The sequence below is a fragment of the Haliotis rubra genome, unplaced genomic scaffold (assembly GCF_003918875.1).
Source record: "Haliotis rubra isolate DU_JTF1 unplaced genomic scaffold, ASM391887v1 Scf19, whole genome shotgun sequence".
Lineage (NCBI taxonomy): Eukaryota > Metazoa > Mollusca > Gastropoda > Lepetellida > Haliotidae > Haliotis > Haliotis rubra.
In genome coordinates this window covers 1,100,931-1,127,953 of record NW_025765891.1, presented here as the reverse complement: position 1 = coordinate 1,127,953, position 27,023 = coordinate 1,100,931, and the positions used below count along the sequence as shown (strand labels likewise).

Below are 27,023 nucleotides of genomic sequence, written 5' to 3'. Positions count from 1 at the left end.
TAGCCTTGTGGTACAGGACCCTTGTGATACAGGACCCTTGTTGGATGATGTCAATACCTGCGAAACAGTCCACTGCACCATGCTGAAAGACAAACGTGTGTCACTAAGCACTTAGAAAGTGCATCTGTTTATTTACACCTCAGTCGCCTATATTCCACCTACATCATCATCCATGTCTCTACCAAGTCACTGAACCTGACATCCAGATCCATTAAGTCGCCTTTTACAACCAACCTAGGTTCCTGTCACTTTCACTAGGCTTCCTGTGGGTAGTAAAGGAAAAAATACACTTTAGAGCATTTAACATTTTATTCACTTTTTTCACTACATTCAAGGACAGTTTTCATTTTCAAAGCTTCCAAGCTATGATGTAATAGACCTATTGGCACATAATGATAAAATGACTGATATTTCTCGTCATACCATGGTAAGTATCGATATGTTAGGCCCTCTATGATCCTCGATACCACTGCTACGGCTTGTGACAGTGCAGACAGAGAAACCTTTCCTGTGGAGAATCCACCACTCTAAAGATCTTAACGACCACCCAGTTCTTTTATATTTATTTCTATGGTTGATCAGTCACACCGGGAACAGGGTGGTCCTTAACTTCTTTTGAGTGCCAGTATCAAATGGAGTTGGGCTAAATGCCACAATGAACAGTATTTCAGTTATATCACGGCATGTCAGCTTCAGGAAAGTTAGCAAACATTCAGCACATCAACCCAGAATTGGATTTGGTGCTGACGAACCAAGAAACTCTGGGATAGATCTCTGCACAGCTGATGTGGTGCCATGGACAAATGGGCCACCCCCCAAAACACTTTTTGAACAAAATTAGCATTTCGGATATGTGCAGGATAAATGTGAACAGCTTCAGTGGTCTGAACCTTTTACATCATGATAGAGAACACACTTTCAATTCTGATACAGAGTTATGTTCACAGTTGCAGTCAACCATTGCCTTGTGAGGACTCGGTGAAACACAACACCTGGAACAGAACAAATCTACAAAACTCTGTGACTAGTAAAGTATTGGAATGAATGTTTTCAATCCCAAAGTCCTCAGTCATCCAGCTACAGGCAGCTTGTCTGGACCAGGCAATTCAGTGACTAAAGGCCTCAGTCATCCAGCTACAGGCAGCTTGTCTGGACCAGGCAATTCAGTGACTAAAGGCCTCAGTCATCCAGCTACAGGCAGCTGGTCTGGACCAGGCAATTCAGTGACTAAAAGCATGAGGAACAATCCACATAATTTTAGTTCATTAAGTCACAGAGGTAACCTGGTCCTTACTTTGTCTGCTGATAAGTCACAGAGGCCACCTGGTTTTTACTTTAACTCTGCCCTGGAAGGTACAGTTGTTACTTAGTCCTCTGACAAGCATAATACAGATCTCAAGAGACTGGTACATACAATCATTATTTTGGTTGTTTTTTTAAAAAGATTGCCTAACAAAATAATATTGAATATCTTTATGTTGAACATGTTCCTTTGGCAAAGTGAGGCAGGACTGCATCACAGGAGTGAGTGAGTGAGTTGGGTACCATGTGATACAGTAATGATACCATGTCTTTACAATGTGCAAGGAAAGCCACACCTTCAGCATGGGTATGGTGTTGGTGTTCAGTGCAAACTAGGATTCAAAACAATGAGAATAGGTTTCCTGCATGCCCATGGTATGTAACACTGTACACTAATCTGACAATCATTGAAATATTTTATTCTTGACATCATTCAGAATAAAACAAGTGCTCTGTCTGCATATACATGAAACAAGAAATATCTCAGCGCTTGATGGATTCTGTAGAACACACCTGTCTAGGTTTACCCTGGGTTTAAAGGAAGTCAGATGTGTTGTTCTCTGGTACTCAGCTCTTGATCACAGATCACATATTCAGATCAGTTAATTTTCTTCTTTACAGATAAAACTAGCCCATTTTTTGTGAAAGTGATGTAAAAAACACTTCTTCAAACGATCATTTTCTTGATTTCTTTTGGTCACAATATTCTTATTAACCCCATCGAAACAATACTGAAAATATGGCCTCAAAACACTTGCACCTTGATGATAAAGGGTCCCAAAACAAGCAATGACATGGGTCTGGCACAAGGTACAGAAAATATGAACAAACAGGCATCTGAATACGCTCATTTCAACCAGCTCAAAGTGTGTGTTTTTTTCCAAAATATGGTTTGAGGCCTATTCCCATCTCAACAAAATCTGACATTACTAATTTTGCTACTCCTAACAATGAAGTATATATGCAGTTACCATGGTTACATGTAAAATGTGAAAGAAATTGGCTTGATCCACAAAATATACATAATTATATAATACACATCTGGACACATGACATCAAATTTACCTAAATAGATACATGTTATCTTCCCACAAACAGGAAGCAAATCAAAACTTTATGATCAAAAACCACTATTTCTTGTGTGATAGTGAATACATTGATTGTTAGTTTCAATTCATTTGTTGATGAATTCTGAAAGTAATGTAATGTTCCACACACAGTTTATATATGTGCACACAATAACAATGTAGCCATAGGTCATTGTTGTATATGTACATGTTCACACTCCATTCATACAAAACAAACTGGTATCTATAGATACACAATACCGAGCATCACAACATTCAAGTATAAATGTGACAAGTATCACAATATCACTCCAGAACATAATAATTGACAACCAAATAAACATTCTACTTTATGAGCATAGTATATACCGAATGAAACATAGAGTGACATTGTATCAGCACTTATTATATCGAACACAACAGTCTGACTGCTCATACCTTGTGGTCAGTCATACATTACACGTTAATAATGTGAGGACAACAAAAATTAAGAAAAACATTTTCTTTTTACAGTGTGTTCTTTAGAACATGTTCTGTTTGTGTTCTTGCTTGAAATTTGCATGACACGGAGGACTCTTCTACCACAGAATTCCAACAGGGAGACAAACACGGGTTACCGAGAACGTGTTTTAGCCCTGGCCCTGCTGACTTCTGTACAGACAATAATCCATTCAATTTCAGTCACATGCTTCAAATAGACTGTGTCTAGTCCTGAGTCTTCTTGTGAGTAGACAGGAAGCATGTCTACAGGGGAGACCACTACGGACATGAGTGTTCAGCGTGTCTTAGCGGCCTACCATGGGTTTCCTCCCTAGATGTAGAAGTGAATAGGTTGTGTCAGAACTAACATGCGCTGACAGTATTAACACAGGCATATCAACAGATCCAAGATATTGCAATTCACATGGTGAATGTATTTACTTGTGATCTATCACACATTATCAGCATTCATATCACACCATTCAATAAGCATGTCTTCATTGAAGCACATCTTCCCAAGCAACATTAAGGGGAGATAACTTTGTAACATCTCAAATGAACCACATCCAGCCCAATCACAAGTAGCAAAGTATATCCATAAACAAGATGAAGATGTTTATAGTTCATTTCCTGACACATCTTCAGGACTTTACATCTCAAAACGTCAATCACAAAATTAATATACAGACTCATATTTAATTCCGCCCTACTTTTGTTAATACTGATGCATCAACACCTAAACATCCCCTGGAAACTTGTTTTGTTTTGCTCAGCTATTTCAGTTTGAGCTTTGAATAATAGATCCGTTCTACCACATTTTGTCAAAAAATCAAGAAAGTGATGAGACATGTATCACTTGTGCATGTAGCACTGTGACCACAAAGGATCATAATCACAGCAACACTGAACTTGTGATCCTGGGACAACAAAGGGAAGCAACTCTGTACAGATAGATCCCGTGCCTTAGAGGCCATCATGGGGCCATCATGACCCAATAAGCTTTTAAAGATCATTATCACTCTGAAAATGCAGCTCAAGTTATATGTAGGCCGGTTCTTTCAAAATTAACATTCCTCTTAAGATAACAGAAGATTTTCTAAATCTTCAAACTGTTTGCCTCAAGTAATAACAAAAAACATTTTCAACATGTCAAAAAAATCCCATAAAAATATTTATAGAACTAGACAATTGCCCTGAAAAAGATCTTAAAAATGTATCTACAAATTATATCAATATCTTGGTATATCTTGGATTTTTGACAATTGCAGTCTTCTGAAGCAGCAGATAATAATTTAAATGGAAATATAGACTGGACAAGTGATTTCCCATCATTCATCCCAGTTAACAGGGAAATATTGTCAGCTTCAGGTGGAGCAGCTTGCAGTCACATTGTCCTCATATCACCTCATAGTATCACACAGCACTGATTTGTTTTCTTGGCCTGCAATACACAAAAATATCTCTTACAGAGGAGCGGTTCATATTTCTGTACAAGAAATGAACACATACAATAAATGCCACAACAATATTTAACATGACTTACTTGTTTTCCAATAACACACCAACTTTGTATTATGACTTATGTGGGGAAAGAAAACCTGAACTATGAATTGCTGTGAGGAAGAAATAACAATAATCTAGAAGTCAGATGATGGTAAACAAAAAGGATTTTAATAAGGACAAAACAAATCTAACAGTGGAACATATTAAAATCTGTCTTATGACATTGGTCTGACGGGACAACTAAATATACTCTCCTTAAAATAGATCAGAGTTTTGGTGGGACAGTACCACAACACTTGGTATGTAGAATGACCGACTGACTGAGTGTGGTTTTACGCCGCTTTTAGCAATATTCCAGCAAAATCATGGCGGGGGACACCAGAAATGGGCTTCACACATTGTACCCATATGGGGAATAGAACCCAGGTTTTCGGCGTGACGAGAGAACACTTTAACCACTAGGCTACCCCACCGCCCCGTATGTAGAACGAGAATAATGACAAAGGTTGTACACATCTCCACCTTGTTGAATTGAGTAAATGAGTGAGCGAGTTTGATTTTATGTCGCTTTTAGCAATATTCTAGCAAAATCTTGGCAGGGGGACTTGAGAAATGGGCTTCATGCATTGTACCCACGTGGGCAATCATACCCGGGTCTTCAGCATGATAAGCTACCCCACCGCCCCTACACCTTGGTGAAGCTAACGAGCAATGCTGTGAACACACTGACTACTAATCCTTCACATAGAGACAGCGGTGACTCACGGTTTTATAGAAAGCTTTAGACTGTGTACTGAGGCCCTCGGACTTGTCGACGAGATCATCCAGCTTCTCCCCACGTTGCAGGACTGCATCTATTGTGTTGTGCTGGAAAAGGTTTTCAGGTGAGTATCTGACAGTATAAGCATCAAAAGTTGGGGTACAATTACACATCATCAGTCATGCCAGGGCTTGGAACCTCCAAGAAACACTTCAGCAGTGTACACAATGGGTAACAACATCAACAAAGTCACATCCAAAAACAAGTGATCCTTAGTTGTCTCCCTTCATCAATGGAGTTTCATCTTGGCCACTAAATACCATTGAGTGGATTCACCTCACCACAATATGGTCACAGGGTCTGAATACACAGGAGAATGAGGGAGTGAACATTGTTTTATGCCCAATCAGTTTCATTGGTTGGTTGATTTGTTGTTTAATGCAGCACTCTTCAATATTTCTGCTATATGGCGGCGGTCTGTAAGTTATCGAGTCTGGACCAGACAATCCAGTGATCAACAGCATGAGCATCGATCTGCGCAATTGGGAACCGATGACATGTGTTAACCAAGTCAGCAAGCCTGACCACCCGAGCCCGTTAGTCGCCTCTTACGACAAGCATGGGTTACTGAAGATCAATTCTAACCCGAATCTTCACAGGTTCCTTCAGATAACACACATTTGGTCCCTTCACTGTAGGAGATAACAGACACTATTTGTCACCTACATCTGTGACCATCAGACCCTTCTAACTGTCCGTCCTGCATCAAGTGAGGGGTGCTGTGGTGCTATTCTTCTAACTGTCCGTCCTGCATCAAGTGAGGGGTGCTGTGGTGCTATTCTTTAACTACACCATCCAAGAACATCCCCAACTCACCAATATTATCTTTGTCTCATCCAGATCATTCTGTATCTTTGTCATAGCATCTGCTTCTTTGGGGTTCTGATACTTCTGCAGGTAATCATTCAACTGTGGGAAGTTTATCTGACTGTAATAGACAAACAGATCATCCATCAATGGCTGTTGGTGTGTTTAGAATCTCACCTATGATGCAAAGCGAATCTAACCCGATGTTACGTAGTGTTGATATATTTGTTATCAAAAGACAGACGGAAAGTTTCTATTTTCCATTCAAATGACTGGTGATGTCATTTGATTGTGATGTCATGGTAACCAATGATATCACAATGGTCTGCAAAGTACAATCAAGCTATAGCTCCTGAGGCTGCTTGGCTTATAAAGTTCAGGGATTGGCTACAAATCTCCTGAGGCTGCTTGGCTTATTCAGTTCAGGGATTGGCTAAAATTCTGATGAGTCATGATGACTGAGACAAACATTCTCAAATGAAAAATGAACCATAATCATAGCGAAGGAAAATGTGAGTCTGTGAATGTACTAATCTGAATTTTACTAGATCAAATTTACTACAGTTAACAAACTGGATCATTTCGCCAAGGAAGTGATGCTTCTGTTTCTATAAACAGGAAAAAGTGAAGCCTTACCTGCTACCAAGGACATCCCAGTTTGACTTGGGGTATTTGGAAGCAAAGTCATCAAGCACCTGAAACAATAATGATGAAGTAGTGCAGTGAGAGAGTTGGATGTGAAGTGCTTTGGACATTATTTCAGTTATATCATGGAGTCCACTTAAAATAAGAAGAAAGCCTGATACAAGTCTCACAACCTGAAAGCTTGGGTATGATGAGGACAAACCTAGACACATATCTGGGGCAAACCGAGATTTGGACTCAAGAGGATACAATTCCGGTACCGACAATTACTTCACCATCCACATACAAACATGCAAAAAGGTATTCACTCCAGTTTCTACTTACCCTTGATTTTCATTGTTAGGGAATTTTACAATTACATTATAAAACTAAAACATACACTCCAAAACCACCCTCATGTTAATCATCATAGTACAATGCTGTGTGTAAATACCTGTACAGGTACAACAGTAACAAGACATATTTTTGCCAATTTACTATGTAATTATTACAATTATGAGCTGGGTAATGGATTTCCAACCAATATATTTCACTGATGAATGTTGGTCAACATATAAGTTTTAACCATGAGGGATCCCTACAAGATGCTCATGATGTGAACCACTTGTTTGTGGTTCACACATGATGCGGGCAGTGGGGGTAGCCTAGTGGTTAAAGCTTTGGCTCACCACACTGAAGACCCAGGCTTGATTCCCCACATGGGTACAATGTGTGAAGCCCATTCCTGACGTCTCCTGCTGTGATTTTGCTGGAATATTGCTAAAAGCAGTGTAAAACCAAACTCACTCACTCACTCACACATGATGCAAAGGATATAGTTACGCCAGTATGTTCTGTGAGAGTTTGGATAAAGTACTATTTGCATGAATCATACGGTGACACCAGAGCTTCAAGCCATCATTACTGTCAGCCAGAAATTATCTCTGATGTGGGGAGTATATATCATACGAAGGGCGGTGGGGCAGCCTAGTGGTTAAAGCGTTCGCTCATCACACCGAAGGACCCGTGAAGATTAGGGCTGGGACGGGTAGGGAAAAATGGAATCGAGTACCCGCATGTTCTTACCCGAATCGGAATCGAGTACCCGGAAACGTCAAGAATAAAGCGCTTCTGTCAACTTTCTGAATATTCAATCACGATTTGACAGAGATTTTTTTAGAAAACATGAGAGGATGGCAATAAGACATTGAAACTGATCTTAAACTATTTAATTTACGTCTGTTTAACTGATACAAAGAGCAACACCATTACTAACTTATATTCCACTATGACTTGACAACTCATTGCTCATGTTCAGATATATTACAATCGTTAATAATAACCTCCATTAACCGGACAATACCAAAGATGTAATTAAATGTGTGTTACGTCAATGAAAAAAGGCAATTTATTCTGTTGTTGAACTGCTTTCAGATGTGATATTCTAACTGAACCTATAATGTTTTACATGGGGACTTTATGTAAACTTACATAGAATGAAATGTGATTGATGTATTTACTGACTGGAAAATTCTATACGAGATATACAGATCGGCAATCTGTAATGCAACTGAGTTAAGCAGCATAGCAAAATGCTTCGCTCGCATGAGGGAAGACTGGTCATTTTGCTCTGTTGCGCAAGTCAGTTGCATTACAGTGTGTCTATTATACATTACATAGTACAGACAAATACAGGACCGTGAATAACTCATTAACCGTAATTAAAGTTTTATCCTTCCAGAAGGTTATTAAAAGTTGCATTAAAATACTTTTGTTTGAATGTAGCGACAAAAGAAATGCATCTAAATGCTATATTTTTACGCTTAGATAAACAAAACAGCACAAAACTATTGTTATTTAAATATTCTAAATTTGTATAAAAGTGAACACTGAGTTCTTTCATTGAAGTTGTGTTTATATATTTCTGATTATCTTTCTTCTTATTGTCATGATAATCAGCCTAACATTGAATTTGGTAAATCAGAATGTGCTCTTTTAATAAACGCTCGCTTTATTATGTTAATTTATTAGTTTTAATTGATAATCCCAACACATACAATCATTTAATTACAATCTCTTTTATGGTGAATGTATTCAGCTTTGACACAGAAGTTAAATATGTGTCTCATGAAATTGAAATGAAAAACTAAAGACAACATTCAATGTAGTCTTAACAGCCAAGCTTTTATGAACTAACTTAATAAGCAATTAGAGTTACATCGATGTAATGAACACCTTCGTGTTTTACGCTGTGTTTTAGAGCAAGATGTTTGTGCATCAAACTTGTACTGTTTCTGCAATAAATAGCATGGTACACGCAGTCGCCAATTGGTTCTGCCATTTGCACCAAGCTCAAAATGAGCCCAAACAATCAACTTAGCTCATTTGCTTTAGGTTAGCGTTTACATTCCCTTGACATTACAGAGTTCTCTCCCTTTCCGGGTACTCGATTCCTTGAAATAGGACTCGATTCTAGCTGTACGGATTCGAGTACCCGAGTATCCGTCCCAGCCCTAGTGAAGATCCGGGGTAGAATAGGTCTTCAGCAATCCATGTGCTTGCCATAAAAAGGCGACTATCTTGTCGTAAGAGGCGACTAACGGGATCGGGTGGTCAGTTTCGCTGACTTGGTTGACACATGTCATCGGTTCCCAATTGTGCAGATCGATGCTCATGCTGTTGATCACTGGATTGTCTGGTCCAGACTCGATTATTTACAGACCGCCGCCATATAGCTGGAATATTGCTGAGTGCGGCGTAAAACTAAACTCACTCACTCACTCACTCATCACACCGAAGACCCAGGTTCGATTCCACACATGGGTACAATTTGTGAAGACCATATGTGGTGTCTCCCGTCGTGATATTGCTGGAATAATGCTAAAAACAACGTAAAAGTAAACTCACTCACATATCTTATAAAAAGTAGTGACATTCAACTCAGTCAATAATACTCCACTTTTGTATAAAGGAGTGAGTATGGTTTCATGTCGCTTTTAGCTATATGATTACAGCAATATCTTGATGGGACACCAGAAATGGGCTTCACATTTTGTGTCCTTGTGGGGAATCGCTTTGGCATTATGAGCGAACGCTTTAACCACTAGGCTACCCCACTGTCCCTCTTGAATATACGGTTAAAGTGGCATCTTCGACATACAGTACAACCAGAAATTATTGAGAATTTAAAGATTGTAATTTTTTTTTTTTTCACTCATTACTCACGTATTAATGTGAATATTAGCAGAACATAACTCCAGATTTAAAGACTGCTGAACAGTTAGTATTTTGTCAAGTCACCATGGGCAGCAATGCAGGCTTCAATGCGGCGGGGCATACTACTGATCAAAGAAGTTGGAAAGTCGTGGTCCATGCTGTCCAAATATCAGACCACCTCTTCTTTCATTTCAGCAATATTTGTCAGATTTTTCTTATTGACACTTTCCTTCATAAGTCCCCAAACATTTTCTATTGGATTTAGGTCAGGGCTATAGCTTGGCCAATCAAATAATGTCAATATTTTGGGTCCGAAACCAGGCCTGTGAATGCTTTGAACGATGTTTTGGGTCATTGTCCTGCTGGAAAATCCAAACATTTCCATAGAACACGTGAGCAGATGGAAGTAAATGTCCCTCGAGAATATCTGTGTACCGCTCACTGTTCATATTCCCTTCAAATACACAGAGGGGCGTTGCCCTAATACAGATATGCCACCCCACACGTTAAATTTCGGACTGTACTTTGGGTGCTGATACAAAGGTTTTTCAGTTTGTTTGGTCCAGAATTTCAGTGTATTAGGAAACAGCCACACAGAACTTTCATCTGAGAAAATCACATTGTCCCAGTTAAAATTTCTATGCTGTAAGCACCAGTTCAACCTTCGCTCTTTTTGTTCAGGTTTCATTATCGGTGATGGAATTCCGCAACATTTCTGCCAACCCATTGCATGCAGCTCAGTTCTAATTGTCTCCTTACAGACAGCCACAGTTCCTCTATCAATCATATCCAGCCTTAAGTTTTCTAAACTCCTTCGTTTGTTTTTAGAAACAAGAATACCAAGCCTCCTCCTGTCACTGACAGATAATTTTCTGGGCCTACCTGCGCCTCTCTGGTGCTCAATGCCATATCCATTTGCAATATTTTTCAAAACACGATAAACAGTGGACAAAGGGATGCCTGTTCTACTTGAAATCACTTTAGCTGATCTGATGTCCTTGTTATAATACTCTAAAATCAACTTCCTCTTCTCTAAATCATCCATACTGAGGATCACTGAAAATGCCGTCTGCTAGCAAGTAAACAAAGGGGGATAACTCTTCACAAACTAATGAAAAAGGATTAACAGAGTTGTCTCTCTTGAATGAAACCGAGCACTTGAGAGCTGGTCATGGTTGTTTATACTAGAAATCCAGTTAAACATATTCCTAAAATTCTCAATAATTTCTGGTCATACTATGCCTCCAATCCAGTGTATAGCCAGAACAGCTTTAACAATAAAGGGTACGAGAAAATTGAAATATCCAGTATCCTTGGCTGACAACATATTGATTGATAAGACAGGTGTTGCAAATCAATCTCATGTTCAATAGTGATTATTGATCAAACTTTTAAAATATGTTATTAAACCTACCATTTCTATTTACACACATCAATACAGAAGTTTTAGCAATGAAGAACATTAAATCATGTTATGCTGTTATAAACAGATTGAGTGGGCGGTATGAGTGACCTGGTTCACTACATATTTTAACCTGACACCTTCAGCTCATGGTTCAACCACTGGTTTAGCCCAAATTTAACTCAGTGAACTCTCATGGACTCCCTTCATTCATGAATGAATGAACTAGTCTTTCCTTTGTGTTAGTAGAAACCAGCAAAGTTTGTGTATTTCTTGGTAGTCTCAAGTATTCACTAAAACCACTGTTGCGTAAATCACTCTGTTCTTCATACCTCCAACGTTTCTTTTACAGTCCCACAGGTGAGAAGATAGCAACATCTATACTCCAATAGTGACTAATAATGCCAAGATGATGGTACCACCCATACCTTAACAGTGACTTACGAGGGATGTAGTGCTAAGATGATGGTACATGTACCACCCATACCTTAACAGTGACTTACGAGGGATGTAGTGCTAAGATGATGGTACATGTACCACCCATACCTTAACAGTGACTTACGAGGGATGTAGTGCTAAGAGGATGGTACATGTACCACCCATACCTTAACAGTGACTTACGAGGGATGTAGTGCTAAGATGATGGTACATGTACCACCCATACCTTAACAGTGACTTACGAGGGATGTAGTGCTAAGATGATGGTACATGTACCACCCATACCTTAACAGTGACTTACGAGGGATGTAGTGCTAAGATGATGGTACATGTACCACCCATACCTTAACAGTGACTTACGAGGGATGTAGTGCTAAGATGATGGTACATGTACCACCCATACCTTAACAGTGACTTACGAGGGATGTAGTGCTAAGATGATGGTACATGTACCACCCATACCTTAACAGTGACTTACGAGGGATGTAGTGCTAAGATGATGGTACATGTACCACCCATACCTTAACAGTGACCTACGACGGATGTAGTGCTAAGATGATGGTACCACCCATACCTTAACAGTGACCTACGACGGATGTAGTGCTAAGACGATGGTACTACCCATACCTTAACAGTGACTTACGACGGATGTAGTGCTAAGATGATGGTACATGTACCACCCATACCTTAACAGTGACCTACGACGGATGTAGTGCTAAGACGATGGTACTACCCATACCTTAACAGTGACCTACGACGGATGTAGTGCTAAGACGATGGTACTACCCATACCTTAACAGTGACTTACGACGGATGTAGTGCTAAGACGATGGTAACACCCATACCTTAACAGTGACCCTGAAGGATGTAGTGCTAAGACGATGTTAACACCCATACCTGACTTACAACGGATGTAGTGCTAAGATGATGGTACATGTACCACCCATACCTTAACAGTGACCTACAACGGATGTAGTGCTAAGACGATGGTACCACCCATACCTTAACAGTGACTTACGACGGATGTAGTGCTAAGACGATGGTACCACCCATAGTACCTTAACAGTGACTTACGACGGATGTAGTGCTAACACGATGGTAACACCCATACCTTAACAGTGACCCTGAAGGATGTAGCGCTTAGTCGATGGTAACACCCATACCTGACTTACAAAAGATGTAGTGCTAAGACGATGGTAACACCCATACCTGACTTAAGACGGATGTAGTGCTAAGACGATGGTAACACCCATACCTTAACAGTGACTTAAGACGGATGTAGTGCTAAGACGATGGTAACACCCATACCTTAACAGTGACCTGACTTACGACGGATGTAGTGCTAAGACGATGGTACCACCCATACCTTAACAGTGACTTACGACGGATGTAGTGCTAAGACGATGGTAACACCCATACCTTAACAGTGACTTACGATGGATGTAGTGCTAAGACGATGGTACCACCCATAGTACCTTAACAGTGACTTCACGACGGATGTAGTGCTAAGACGATGGTAACACCCATACCTTAACAGTGACTTCACGATGGATGTAGTGCTAAGACGATGGTACCACCCATAGTACCTTTAACAGTGACTTTACGACGGATGTAGTGCTAAGACGATGGTAACACCCATACCTTAACAGTGACCCTGACGGATGTAGTGCTAAGACGATGGTAACACCCATACCTGACTTACGACGGATGTAGTGCTAAGACGATGGTAACACCCATACCTTAACAGTGACTAACGACGGATGTAGTGCTAAGACGATGGTAACACCCATACCTTAACAGTGACCCTGACGGATGTAGTGCTAAGACGATGGTAACACCCATACCTGACTTACAACGGATGTAGTGCTAAGACGATGGTAACACCCATACCTTAACAGTGACTTAAGACGGATGTAGTGCTTAGACGATGGTAACACCCATACCTGACTTACGACGGATGTAGTGCTAAGACGATGGTAACACCCATACCTTAACAGTGACTTACGACGGATGTAGTGCTAAGACGATGGTAACACCCATACCTTAACAGTGACCCTGAAGGATGTAGTGCTAAGACGATGGTAACACCCATACCTGACTTACAACGGATGTAGTGCTAAGATGATGGTACATGTACCACCCATACCTTAACAGTGACCTACGACGGATGTAGTGCTAAGACGATGGTACCAGCCATACCTTAACAGTGACTTACGACGGATGTAGTGCTAAGACGATGGTACCACCCATAGTACCTTAACAGTGACTTACGACGGATATAGTGCTAACACGATGGTAACACCCATACCTTAACAGTGACCCTGACGGATGTAGTGCTAAGACGATGGTAACACCCATACCTGACTTACGACGGATGTAGTGCTAAGACGATGGTAACACCCATACCTTAACAGTGACTTAAGACGGATGTAGTGCTAAGACGATGGTAACACCCATACCTGACTTACGTCGTACGGATGTAGTGCTAAGACGATGGTACCACCCATACCTTAACAGTGACCCTGACGGATGTAGTGCTAAGATGATGGTAACACCCATACCTGACTTACGACGGATGTAGTGCTAAGACGATGGTAACACCCATACCTTAACAGTGACTTAAGACGGATGTAGTGCTAAGACGATGGTACTACCCATACCACAACAGTGACTTACGACGGATGTAGTGCTAAGACGATGGTAACACCCATACCTTAACAGTGACTTACGACGGATGTAGTGCTAAGACGATGGTAACACCCATACCTTAACAGTGACTTACGACGGATGTAGGGCTAAGACGATGGTAACACCCATAGTACCTTAACAGTGACTTACGACGGATGTAGTGCTAACACGATGGTAACACCCATACCTTAACAGTGACCCTGAAGGATGTAGCGCTTAGTCGATGGTAACACCCATACCTGACTTACAAAAGATGTAGTGCTAAGACGATGGTAACACCCATACCTGACTTAAGACGGATGTAGTGCTAAGACGATGGTAACACTTATACCTTAACAGTGACTTAAGACGGATGTAGTGCTAAGACGATGGTAACACCCATACCTGACTTTACGGCGGATGTAGTGCTAAGACGATGGTACCACCCATACCTTAACAGTGACTTGACGACGGATGTAGTGCTAAGACGATGGTAACACCCATACCTTAACAGTGACTTACTTATGGATGTAGTGCTAAGACGATGGTACCACCCATAGTACCTTAACAGTGACTTACGACGGATGTAGTGCTAAGACGATGGTAGCACCCATACCTTAACAGTGACTTCACGATGGATGTAGTGCTAAGACGATGGTACCACCCATAGTACCTTAACAGTGACTTACGACGGATGTAGTGCTAAGACGATGGTAACACCCATACCTTAACAGTGACCCTGGACGGATGTAGTGCTAAGACGATGGTAACACCCATACCTGACTTACGACGGATGTAGTGCTAAGACGATGGTAACACCCATACCTTAACAGTGACTTACGACGGATGTAGGGCTAAGACGATGGTAACACCCATAGTACCTTAACAGTGACTTACGACGGATGTAGTGCTAACACGATGGTAACACCCATACCTTAACAGTGACCCTGAAGGATGTAGCTCTTAGTCGATGGTAACACCCATACCTGACTTACAAAAGATGTAGTGCTAAGACGATGGTAACACCCATACCTGACTTAAGACGGATGTAGTGCTAAGACGATGGTAACACTTATACCTTAACAGTGACTTAAGACGGATGTAGTGCTAAGACGATGGTAACACCCATACCTGACTTACGACGGATGTAGTGCTAAGACGATGGTACCACCCATACCTTAACAGTGACTTACGACGGATGTAGTGCTAAGACGATGGTAACACCCATACCTTAACAGTGACTTACGATGGATGTAGTGCTAAGACGATGGTACCACCCATAGTACCTTAACAGTGACTTACGACGGATGTAGTGCTAAGACGATGGTAGCACCCATACCTTAACAGTGACTTACGATGGATGTAGTGCTAAGACGATGGTACCACCCATAGTACCTTAACAGTGACTTACGACGGATGTAGTGCTAAGACGATGGTAACACCCATACCTTAACAGTGACCCTGACGGATGTAGTGCTAAGACGATGGTAACACCCATACCTGACTTACGACGGATGTAGTGCTAAGACGATGGTAACACCCATACCTTAACAGTGACTAACGACGGATGTAGTGCTAAGACGATGGTAACACCCATACCTTAACAGTGACCCTGACGGATGTAGTGCTAAGACGATGGTAACACCCATACCTGACTTACAACGGATGTAGTGCTAAGACGATGGTAACACCCATACCTGACTTAAGACGGATGTAGTGCTAAGACGATGGTAACACCCATACCTTAACAGTGACTTAAGACGGATGTAGTGCTAAGACGATGGTAACACCCATACCTTAACAGTGACTTACGACGGATGTAGTGCTAAGACGATGGTAACACCCATACCTTAACAGTGACTTACGACGGATGTAGTGCTAAGACGATGGTAACACCCATACCTTAACAGTGACTCAGAAGGATGTAGTGCTAAGACGATGGTAACACCCATACCTGACTTACAACGGGATGTAGTGCTAAGATGATGGTACATGTACCACCCATACCTTAACAGTGACTTACGACGGATGTAGTGCTAAGACGATGGTACCACCCATACCTTAACAGTGACTTACGACGGATGTAGTGCTAAGACGATGGTACCACCCATAGTACCTTAACAGTGACTTACGACGGATGTAGTGCTAAGACGATGGTAACACCCATACCTTAACAGTGACCCTGATGGATGTAGTGCTAAGGCGATGGTAACACCCATACCTGAACAGTGACTTCTGACGGATGTAGTGCTAAGGCGATGGTAACACCCATACCTTAACAGTGCTGGGCGACCTACGGATGTAGTGCTAAGGCGATGGTAACACACACCATACCAGACTTACGACGGATGTATGGTAACACCCATACCTTAACAGTGACTTACTTAATGGATGTAGTGCTAAGGCGATGGTACCACCCATACCTTAACAGTGACTTACGACGGATGTAGTGCTAAGGCGATGGTAACACCCATACCTTAACAGTGACTTACGGCCGGATGTAGTGCTAAGGCGATGGTAAGGCCCATACCTTAACAGTGACTTACGGCGGATGTAGTGCTAAGGCGATGGTAACACCCATACCTTAACTTACCCTGACGGATGTAGTGCTAAGACGATGGTAACACCCATACCTGACTTAAGACGGATGTAGTGCTAAGACGATGGTAACACCCATACCTTAACAGTGACTTAAGACGGATGTAGTGCTAAGACGATGGTAACACCCATACCTGACTTACGACGGATGTAGTGCTAAGACGATGGTACCACCCATACCTTAACAGTGACCCTGACGGATGTAGTGCTAAGATGATGGTAACACCCATACCTGACTTACGACGGATGTAGTGCTAAGACGATGGTAACACCCATACCTTAACAGTGACTTAAGACGGATGTAGTGCTAAGACGATGGTACTACCCATACCATAACAGTGACTTTACGACGGATGTAGTGCTAAGTCGATGGTAACACGGATGTAGTGCTAAGACGATGGTAACACCCATACCTTAACAGTGACTTACGACGGATGTAGTGCTAAGACGATGGTAACACCCATACCTTAACAGTGACTTACGACGGATGTAGGGCTAAGACGATGGTAACACCCATACCTTAACAGTGACTTACGACGGATGTAGTGCTAAGACGATGGTACTACCCATACCTTAACAGTGACTTACAACGGATGTAGTGCTAAGACGATGGTAACACCCATACCTTAACAGTGACTTACGACGGATGTAGTGCTAAGACGATGGTAACACCCATACCTTAACAGTGACTTACAGCAGTCGTAGTATCCAGCGCTGTCTTGTCTAGCAGAATTAACCATGCAAGTGACATGCATGAGATCATTATGTTAGCTAGTAAATCTTAACTATTTAGCAAAGGAAGTTAGTGAATGTTGTTTAATGCCAAAGTAAGCAATATTTTGTGGCCAGCAGTCCATACTCAAGCCTTGACCAGACAATGAAGTGATTGACATAAAGAAACAGCCTCCCAGGTCAGACACCTCAATCCATTAAACCCCATTATGGGGGCCTTGGGACGGGGGCCTCGGGGCTGGTAGCAGATTTCTCCGTACCTTGTTCAGCAGCGTATGAGCTACCCTCTGTGGATATTCGTGGTCTCCTACGAGAACTCCTGTCAGTCCGTCACTCCTCACGTACACATGACACATATATTCTGAAACAGCAGACAATATTAGGCATCTTGACAGAGATCAATGTTTAACATTAAAGAGGACCTTGAGTCAGTGAGATTTTGATGGTATGTCAAGAGACCCCCTGAATCTTAAATCTTTAACATTGAAACGCCATTACAATAAGGATTCCCTTGACATTCATGCTTAATGTAGACCACTGTGGATCACAAAAATCAGATAAACACAACTTACACATGATACATGTTTTCAGAAAAAATGAATCATTGACATCATATAGATCATAAAGATCACCATCAAACACAGCCTGTCACTATGTTCACTCATCACAGACACTTTAAAATGTTCTCTGTAACAGTGAATGAGTGAGTTGGGTTTTACGCCGCTTTTAGCAATATTCCAGCAATATCATGGCTGGGGACACCATAAATGGGCTTCACACATTGTGCCCATGTGGGGATTTGAATCCGGGGTTGTCATTGTGACGAGCCGACGCTTTAACCATTAGGCTAGCCCACCGCCCAGCTCTGTAACAGTGAATTGCCTGGATTAAGCAATATTTCATCACAACTTTCATTCAGTTAAAGCATCTTTCACTTGTCTGAACCATACCATTTTAAAGGTATGGTTCAGACAAGGGAGTTTATGCATGACACTGGACCAAATCCTACCATTTTCCTTGACAGAAGCTCTGGAGCACACAGCTGTCCTCTCAGCAATAATCTTACTGGTGAAATCCATAAACTCTTTGATGCTGAAATAAACATCTCATTGAAATGAAGAAACCAGAGACATCTTTCTTTATTGAGATGTTCATAAATATAACATGATAATTTAAACTACTCAATATCCTACACCATAATAATGGCATTAGGATCTATGTTATCATACAGATATTAAAGAAGTATAATCCATACAAATGCTACTTGAATTTAGAGTTAACTCCCTTTTATTATGGGCATGAATCTGTCATGATTTGTCATAAATTCTTGTGTTTGGAAAATTGTAAGATAAATTTGTATTCATATTGATAAATTAGTTTGTTATTATTTCTGATCGGCTGAATAAAAAAACACTGCTTTTCACATAATTTTTTCAGCATTTAAATCTTTCATAGTTGGCAGATTTATACTGCAAATTTTAAAACAAAGAGACTTTAATCCCAGCAACATTACAACAACCGACAGTTACCTGCTCCTCTGGAAGTAGCCAAAAGATGACACTTCATAGGCCACAGCCATATCTTTAACCTTGGAGGACCCATCTTTGTATAACACTGTCAAGCTTAACAACTTCATGGCTGCTGAGTTTGTCCTCTGATCTAGGGTATGAACAAAACATGGCAAAAGGTGAAATTTACACAAAGTTAAACTTATTCACCTTGACAGCAGGACAGGTGAAAACACAATGGTTTGGTTAACCAATCAAATGCTACATGATCACTGATAATGTTATAGAGGAATATTCCATAAAAAATGGATAAAATCACAAAAATGTCTTGTCACCAGCCTAATCACTGATAATTCATAACCAGTTGATAACATACTAAAATATATTCAAGTGTAAATTTTCAACAGTAGAATGTGCATCTTCCTTTGAAAATGATAGTAGATTTAATAAAGTGAAAAACATTGTAAATTAACAGTATTTGGTAAATAGGCAGGTTGGTTATTACTCTTAATAATTTTAATCCCATTTCAATTTAGCCCAAACATGAAGAAATACCTTACATGACACTTGTAACAAAGGAGACAAGAATAATAATTCAAGAAAGTTGACCAGGAATGACAACTAGGGTAACAACTTTAGCTGACCTGGACATGAAGATGTCAACACACACTCACAATCAACAAAAGTTACTACCAGCAAAAACATTTTATAAACATATTGAGGACTAAAATACAAAAAATCCCATTTTCTTATCAAAATATGATAGTAAGATAGCATGACAACAGTCACTGTTATCTAAGTTCTATCATGTTGGCTGAGCCTGTTAACTAAGAGGACAAATCTGATTTTATTACACTGCATTGGTGGTTAAAAAGGACGTTTTGAATGTGGAAAATATTGTTGTTGCTGAACTGATGGTTGATGAGATGGTGAACAATTCCAATACATATGTGCATCCAAATCACACAACATTAGTTTTATCTCAAGTACCCGGGGCTGTAAGCGTTTTGTGGGAAAGGTGAGTTAAATATATTTTACAATGTACATACATCATACAGTTATGTCAAATGGTATTGTGATTTGTTTGTAAACTATATTGTACTGAAGTCCACAGAAAGGTTTCATGTACAAACCTTCTATTTGATTAAACATCGGATTATTGCAGCTCAATCATTGCCAGCTCAGTTCTTTGCCTTGTTTTTTAACTGGTGCTTTTTAAACATTTTATGTGGGAACATATCAAAGGACCATACAAACTAGCCCACTTTGGGAATACTGTACCCTCCAAGGCATACTGGTGTCATACTGAGAAAGAAACTTCTATTGCCAGATGAAAAAAAGCTGGGCTAATATGCTAATCCTATATGGCAACACTTGACGATGGCATCAAAATAGTATCATGAATAACTAGTTCTTGTTTACCTTGTGATTAGTGCTTAATCGTTTACCTTGGTGCACCTGCATAAAAGTAATATAATCTCAAAACTTGGGTGTGGTTATAGATATGTTCGCCACCTTATTTTGTAACCAGTTTACCAATAATCCTTTCCTCTAATAGTCAATAGTCTAACAGCGGTTCCAGCTGATATAAGCCATATGGATTCAATAGAGCTAATTAGTGCTAAGAAATACAGCGAATCTTTAGTAACAACTCACTTAAGTGTATTTACATATTCCATATGAAATCAACAAGTATCGCGGATATTCCCCAAATCCATGTTTATTATATTTTCATGTGAGAAAGCACTAAAACAGACAAAGATAACATAAATATTTGAGTTTCAGGGAATAAGTTACTACATACTGACTCAATGGATACAGGTCCATGTTAACTCAGTAAACAGTTCGACTTACATCACTTGAATCACTTGACTGTGACACTGACAGGCCTGTGGCAGAGGCAATACGCGTCGGCAAAACAAACAGGTAGAATCTTGTCGGACACGGAATCAAACAAAGTGAAGATCCTGACGGTTCAATAAATTCTAGGGTTGATTGTATTTGGTGATTGTGGTGAAAGTTTCGATAGGTCTCTATTTAGTATCTGCCACTAAACACAATTATTGTATCAAACAGAAGTGCCAAGTTGGTCGTGACTTAAACCGGATATGACGTCACATGAAGCAGAGGTATCCCCGTAGGGCGAGTTTCGTATTTTGTCATGTACTTCACACAGGGTTACACTTATACGCATTATACATGTGTTCAAGTCGTACTTCTTAATTGGAATACCTTAAAGCACCCGTGAAAGCCAAAACTATAGCATGACGTAAAGGCCATGTGTCAAATACTGAAAATAGAATATTATCTTATCTAGTGTCAGATGTGTGAAGAAATGTAAACAAAATATAATAATTAACAGCATTTCTGTATGTTAAATGTTTATTGAAATAGATTCACATTGAATTTAAAAGTCATAACAAGAACCCCTGTTCACCCATCAGCTCCTTTCAGTACTAAGTGTTTTTATAAGTACTTTTCCATAAGCTCTTAAAAGTGTGAAATCTTGGCACGTGTACATTCAGTTTTGAAGCAATGAACGATGTGTTCTGAATATATACTTTATATGTATGTTCATTTGGCTCAAGAACTTTTTCATATGCAGCAGCTTCTCTGTGGAACTCTCTCCCTATCGAGTTAAAATCATCTCCTTCCCTAGGTACATTCAAAACACGACTAAAGACTCATCTATTTCTCCGCTACAAGTGACTTCCAATCATCCGTACCTGCCAACTGTATATACATTGTAGTTTTAACTTGAGCTCAGGAAGCGCTTTGAGCATATCCCTGAGACGTGGAAAGGCGCTATATAAATGGCCTATTATTATTATGTATTTTCATTCTCAAATTAAATATAAATAATATACACACATTTTTTAGTAAATTTAAAAAAAACCTATATCGGTGGCTTACCGTTGATGCGTAGCAAGCACTTGTTTCTTTTGCTAGCAAAGTGTTAAACCTTTCTCATTTTGTGGTGCTTATTAAGATATATAAACATATAAAGAATGTAGTAGTAAACATTAACCAAATCTGTCAAAATCAACTGTGTAATGTTTCGAACAACGGAGAGAGTTCTATGGATATACAACTTCTTTATTATCCATAGAACTCTCTCCGATGCTCATCACAACAAAAGATGTTCTAAACGGGGCGGATACAGCTTTTTGAGAAAGTGGGGGTGCACACTCCATTTCACCCGTTTTCAATGGTCAATTAATAAACTTTCAGGACAGAAGGGTGGGGGGATGGCCGCACACACACGCACACACACACACACACACACACACGCGCGCGGATCCGCCCATGCCAAATGCCACTCAAAGAAGTTGTGTAGTGTTTTTATAATGTCTTCTGTGGGTATGTGACAAAACACATGCATTAAGCCAGCATGTTTTAGTGGAAACCTGATGACGACAGTAAACTTACCAGAGTTATGCCCCTTCTTCTTGTGACCGCACAATCATTTTCTGTTTCGATGTTATAAAGGATTTTAAAATTAGGGATATATGTTGTTCTTATCTCAGTATTTAATTAAACATAACGATATATGTGGATTTGACGTATCTATATACAAAGGGTATAACCTATTTTTTTCCATATTACCAGCTTGTAATTTGTCTGAACTAAAACAAGGAGATTAAGTGGTTAATAGGCCCTGCACTGTCTTGATAATTGCAAAACCTATGATTTGTATGGAGAAGCATGTACAATGTGTATTGTATGTACAAATTAAGTGACCCCCCGGAATGTCATGTACAAATTCAATTACCCCTATTTTTTAAGCATACCTTTTAAATGTTTTATATACAAAATCAATGACCCCCAACCCCCACCCCAACCCGTTGTACATGTGTACAAAATTGCTGACGCATTGCATCAAACATAACTATTCATTTATCGTCGGGCCATTGACCTACCCTTAAACATTATCACTTGTATTTGTGGAAATGAAAACAGTGTAGACTTTTGGATGTGAACCGCGCTGGAACATTCATTAAACAAGAACTGCGTTGTCCGAGCAGGACGCTGTTATATAGACAGGGATACATATGCATAGAGACCGCTTCCGGTCAGGTGGATAGAACCCGGATTGGTCAGTTCGATCCCCGGCCGCACCACACCAAAGAAGATGGTACTTGTTGTTGCCCTGTCTGGCGCAAGGGGTTAAGGGGGATAAAACAATTAGAACACCCACGTATACACATGGGATTGAGGCTCATGTAAGGAATACATAATTCAACCCCTTGTTCAGTGATACTGAAGCTGATTAAAATATATTTCTAGCAAAATGGTAGCAGTGATTATGACAAAAAGACCGTTGATGCTTTTGACCAATGCCCTCTTCTCCCCGAGACCCCAGGTTTGAATTAATCATAACAGGTGAAAAAATAGGTCGTGTACTGGCTGATTGCATGTCATTGTACTCCCAACGTAGACGTGTGCTCATGGTGTCAGTCATTGGATCGTGTGGTTCTGAAGCCATTATATACAGATCGCCGTCCCATACAGTTTGAACAGTGAGGTTGCCAACACACTTTTGGTTACGCCGGAATCTTGCATCTGGTAAGCATGACATTGGTAAAGTCGTATTTAGAGTATCCGCATATTGAAACCTCGACAAGAGTGCAGCTAAGTGTGCCGCAATATTATTTCAAAATTAATTGATTAATTCAACCAAACACAGATCCAAGGGTTCATGTAGAGAACATTTTGTACAACAATATTATAACAATCCATCCCATGATAAATTTGTCTCATTAATGTCAACAACATATTCTGTTCGTATGAAGAAGATATCATTGTTTTTCAAAAGAAATGCTTCATGTTAAGTAGTTTTGCATTGTAGATCAATATATCTTGCGCACTGTGTGATGATTTTGGTATCGATGGGCCAGGAGGCATCAAATGCACATTAAACTTGTCACTTGTCATTGTCACTAAATGCAAGAAGTTTCATCTATATGTTTCACATCGAATTTAGGAATCAAAATACAGAACAATTTAGATTTATCCATTTGTGACCAACATGCATTATGTGTTGAAAATCAGTCTCCTGTCTGCATTTTGGGACTACTACAGTTACGTTTTGAGGTGTCTGCAATTCAAGGGGTTTGCCTTTAGAGAGGTCTGCATTTCGAGAGTGCTGCGTTTTAAGAGGTCTTCGTTTTGGGAGAATACTGAGCCAAACACCTGCAACTAAAGCACGTACCATATACTCCTTTCTTGTCAGTTTTGAAAATATAATAGGACATATAACCTGATATCACGATCACATTTCAGTAAATTAATCGCGCATGAGAACTTGGCCGTCTAAATTATTTCGGATGAAACCCCGCATAGAGCCCATGGCAGGGCCGTGAACTGATAGCTTCGTTGCTAAAGCACAACAAACACGCCCATCTGTCCCAAAGACGCATCGCCTGACTATATTTTGAAGGTAAACCCAGTTACGCTCAGTCGATAGATGGCACTGCTGGGGTTATTTATAGCACTACGGCTTCCGCGTTCTAAGTTTAGCTCACGGCCCGTAGATTGTTAGCTGGATTGCTATGAGATGTACTGCCATGGACGTAGTGGTGTATTTTACATACCTGCTTTCTTTTCTCACCTATGTCCTGCCTGCTCAGGTCAGTATGATCTCTCTTCCAATACCGCAATGTGTGTACTTACTTCAGAACGCTACATTTGTCTAAAGCATTGTTGCGAGTACACTGTCAGCTGATGAGCCGGGGTTTCCCGACAATATTCAGCAAACATTCCAAAACTGGGACAAACTGACATAGGATGTAAGACCCGTAATTTGTAGATGAGAAATCGGATGAGGGATGCGTTTATGGCTGTTCCAAATACAACTTCCATTGTGCAATACAAACAGACAGTCAAACCTTCAGCTATCGGGACGCATGACAAAACATGTAGGAGAACGCTGTTTTTATGTGTGTGCATATCTCTATTGTTTACCACTGTTAAGTGACCTCATTTGTCTTCTTCACCCATGTAACCATGACTTAGTGAGAATCAGATTTAAACCATGAACACTTACAGATAACAAACTATTTAACGGAGCGAGCAATGTTAATGTCTTTGTGTTTCATAATGCATTAACTGACAGAGAAAGTATATATTGTTTGTATAAATGTAGACAGTTTTTTTTATGTGAGTGAAATAATTAAAATAGATGTTCATTGCATTTGCTTTCTACAGGCTGATGGAAGTTTCCTACAGTAGTGATTAACATAAGTCAATTTGACCTAATTCCTGCAGTCAGGCATGACCCTTTCAGAATAATAGCTCTCCTAAACAGAAACTAGAATCGGGATTCATCTTATAGAATAAAAGCGCATGGGAATTCATTGTTGATGTTTTTGAAGGCGTTCCTTTAAAATTTTGCCTTGTACAGACTGCCTTTCGCCAAATAGAAGTTGGGGCAATTGCACGGTCTATTTCACATAATGACATTTAGTTGTTGAATTATGCTGGATTTCATTTGTCCTCAATAGACATCATTACTCAGATAAGTGTATAGTGTATTTACACTTTGTGCACATAAAATTTGTGTCATGATAATAGGGTCCCAGTATTGTTCAGTTGGGACACACTTGTGATAGAGCCTTGATAAATAGGCTCCCAGTATTGTTCAGTTGGGACACATTTGTGATAGAGCCTTGATGAATAGGCTCTCAGTATTGTTCAGTTGGGACATATTTGTGACAGAGCCTTGATAAGTAGGCTCCCAGTATTGTTCAGTTAGGCCACATTTGTGACAGAGCCTTGATGAATAGGCTCTCAGTATTGTTCAGTTGGGCCACACTTGTGACAGAGCCTTGATGAATAGGCTCCCAGTATTGTTCAGTTGGGCCACATTTGTGATAGAGCCTTGATGAATAGGCTCTCAGTATTGTTCAGTTGGGCCACACTTGTGACAGAGCCTTGATAAATAGGCTCCCAGTATTGTTCAGTTGGGACACACTTGTGATAGAGCCTTGATGAATAGGCTGTCAGTATTGTTCAGTTGGGACATATTTGTGACAGAGCCTTGATAAGTAGGCTCCCAGTATTGTTCAGTTAGGCCACATTTGTGACAGAGCCTTGATGAATAGGCTCTCAGTATTGTTCAGTTGGGCCACACTTGTGACAGAGCCTTGATGAATAGGCTCCCAGTATTGTTCAGTTGGGCCACATTTGTGATAGAGCCTTGATGAATAGGCTCTCAGTATTGTTCAGTTGGGCCACACTTGTGACAGAGCCTTGATGAATAGGCTCCCAGTATTGTTCAGATGGGCCACACTTGTGACAGAGCCTTGATAAATAGGCTCCCAGTATTGTTCAGTTGGGACACACTTGTGACAGAGCCTTGATGAATAGGCTGCCAGTATTGTTCAGTTGGGCAACATTTGTGACAGAGCCTTGATGAATAGGCTCTCAGTATTGTTCAGTTGGGACACATTTGTGATAGAGCCTTGATAAGTAGGCTCCCAGTATTGTTCAGTTGGGACACATTTGTGATAGAGCCTTGATAAGTAGGCTCCCAGTATTGTTCAGTTGGAACACACTCCAAAGGTACACTTGATATTAGAATTGTTTTTTTGGTTTTTTTGACAACCTGAATAATGCAAGAAAACATGTAATCCCGCTGCATAATATGATAGATAAACATTGTTGTAAGTTGAACCATGTTCTATTGTGTATGTGTTAAAGTTACCCCATTGGCACACTCGAGGTTCGTCTAGTTACAACACGATTTGTCCTGGCTTTTAATTGACAGGCGTAGTGGCATCTCAGGCTATGCCCTCGTGCCCTACGCCTGTCAATCAAAAGCCAGGACAAATCGTGTTGTAACTAGACGAACCTTGAGT

General features: G+C 40.3%; 2 protein-coding genes across 2 annotated transcripts in view; one reads left to right on the top strand and one right to left on the bottom strand.

Annotated features, from left to right (window-relative positions):
* Nucleotides 1–290: 290 nt before the first annotated feature.
* On the bottom strand, nt 291–21,277 carry LOC124274336 (synaptobrevin homolog YKT6-like). The gene is made up of 8 exons (XM_046709698.1): nt 21,019–21,277; nt 19,186–19,315; nt 18,666–18,748; nt 17,917–18,017; nt 6,616–6,674; nt 5,989–6,100; nt 5,118–5,219; nt 291–4,290 (listed from the first exon to the last, which is right to left on the bottom strand). Exons 2-8 carry the CDS (start codon nt 19,290–19,292, stop codon nt 4,255–4,257), a joined length of 600 nt encoding a protein of 199 aa, XP_046565654.1. The 5' UTR covers nt 19,293–19,315; nt 21,019–21,277; the 3' UTR covers nt 291–4,254.
* Nucleotides 21,278–24,666: 3,389 nt separating this feature from the next.
* LOC124274330 (WW domain binding protein 1-like) overlaps nt 24,667–27,023 on the top strand; it is a 39,534-nt gene continuing 37,177 nt past the window's right edge. The window contains exon 1 of the mRNA XM_046709688.1: nt 24,667–24,794. Within this exon, the coding sequence (XP_046565644.1) occupies nt 24,717–24,794 (78 nt within the window). The 5' untranslated portion in view covers nt 24,667–24,716. The remainder of the gene's footprint in view (nt 24,795–27,023) is intronic.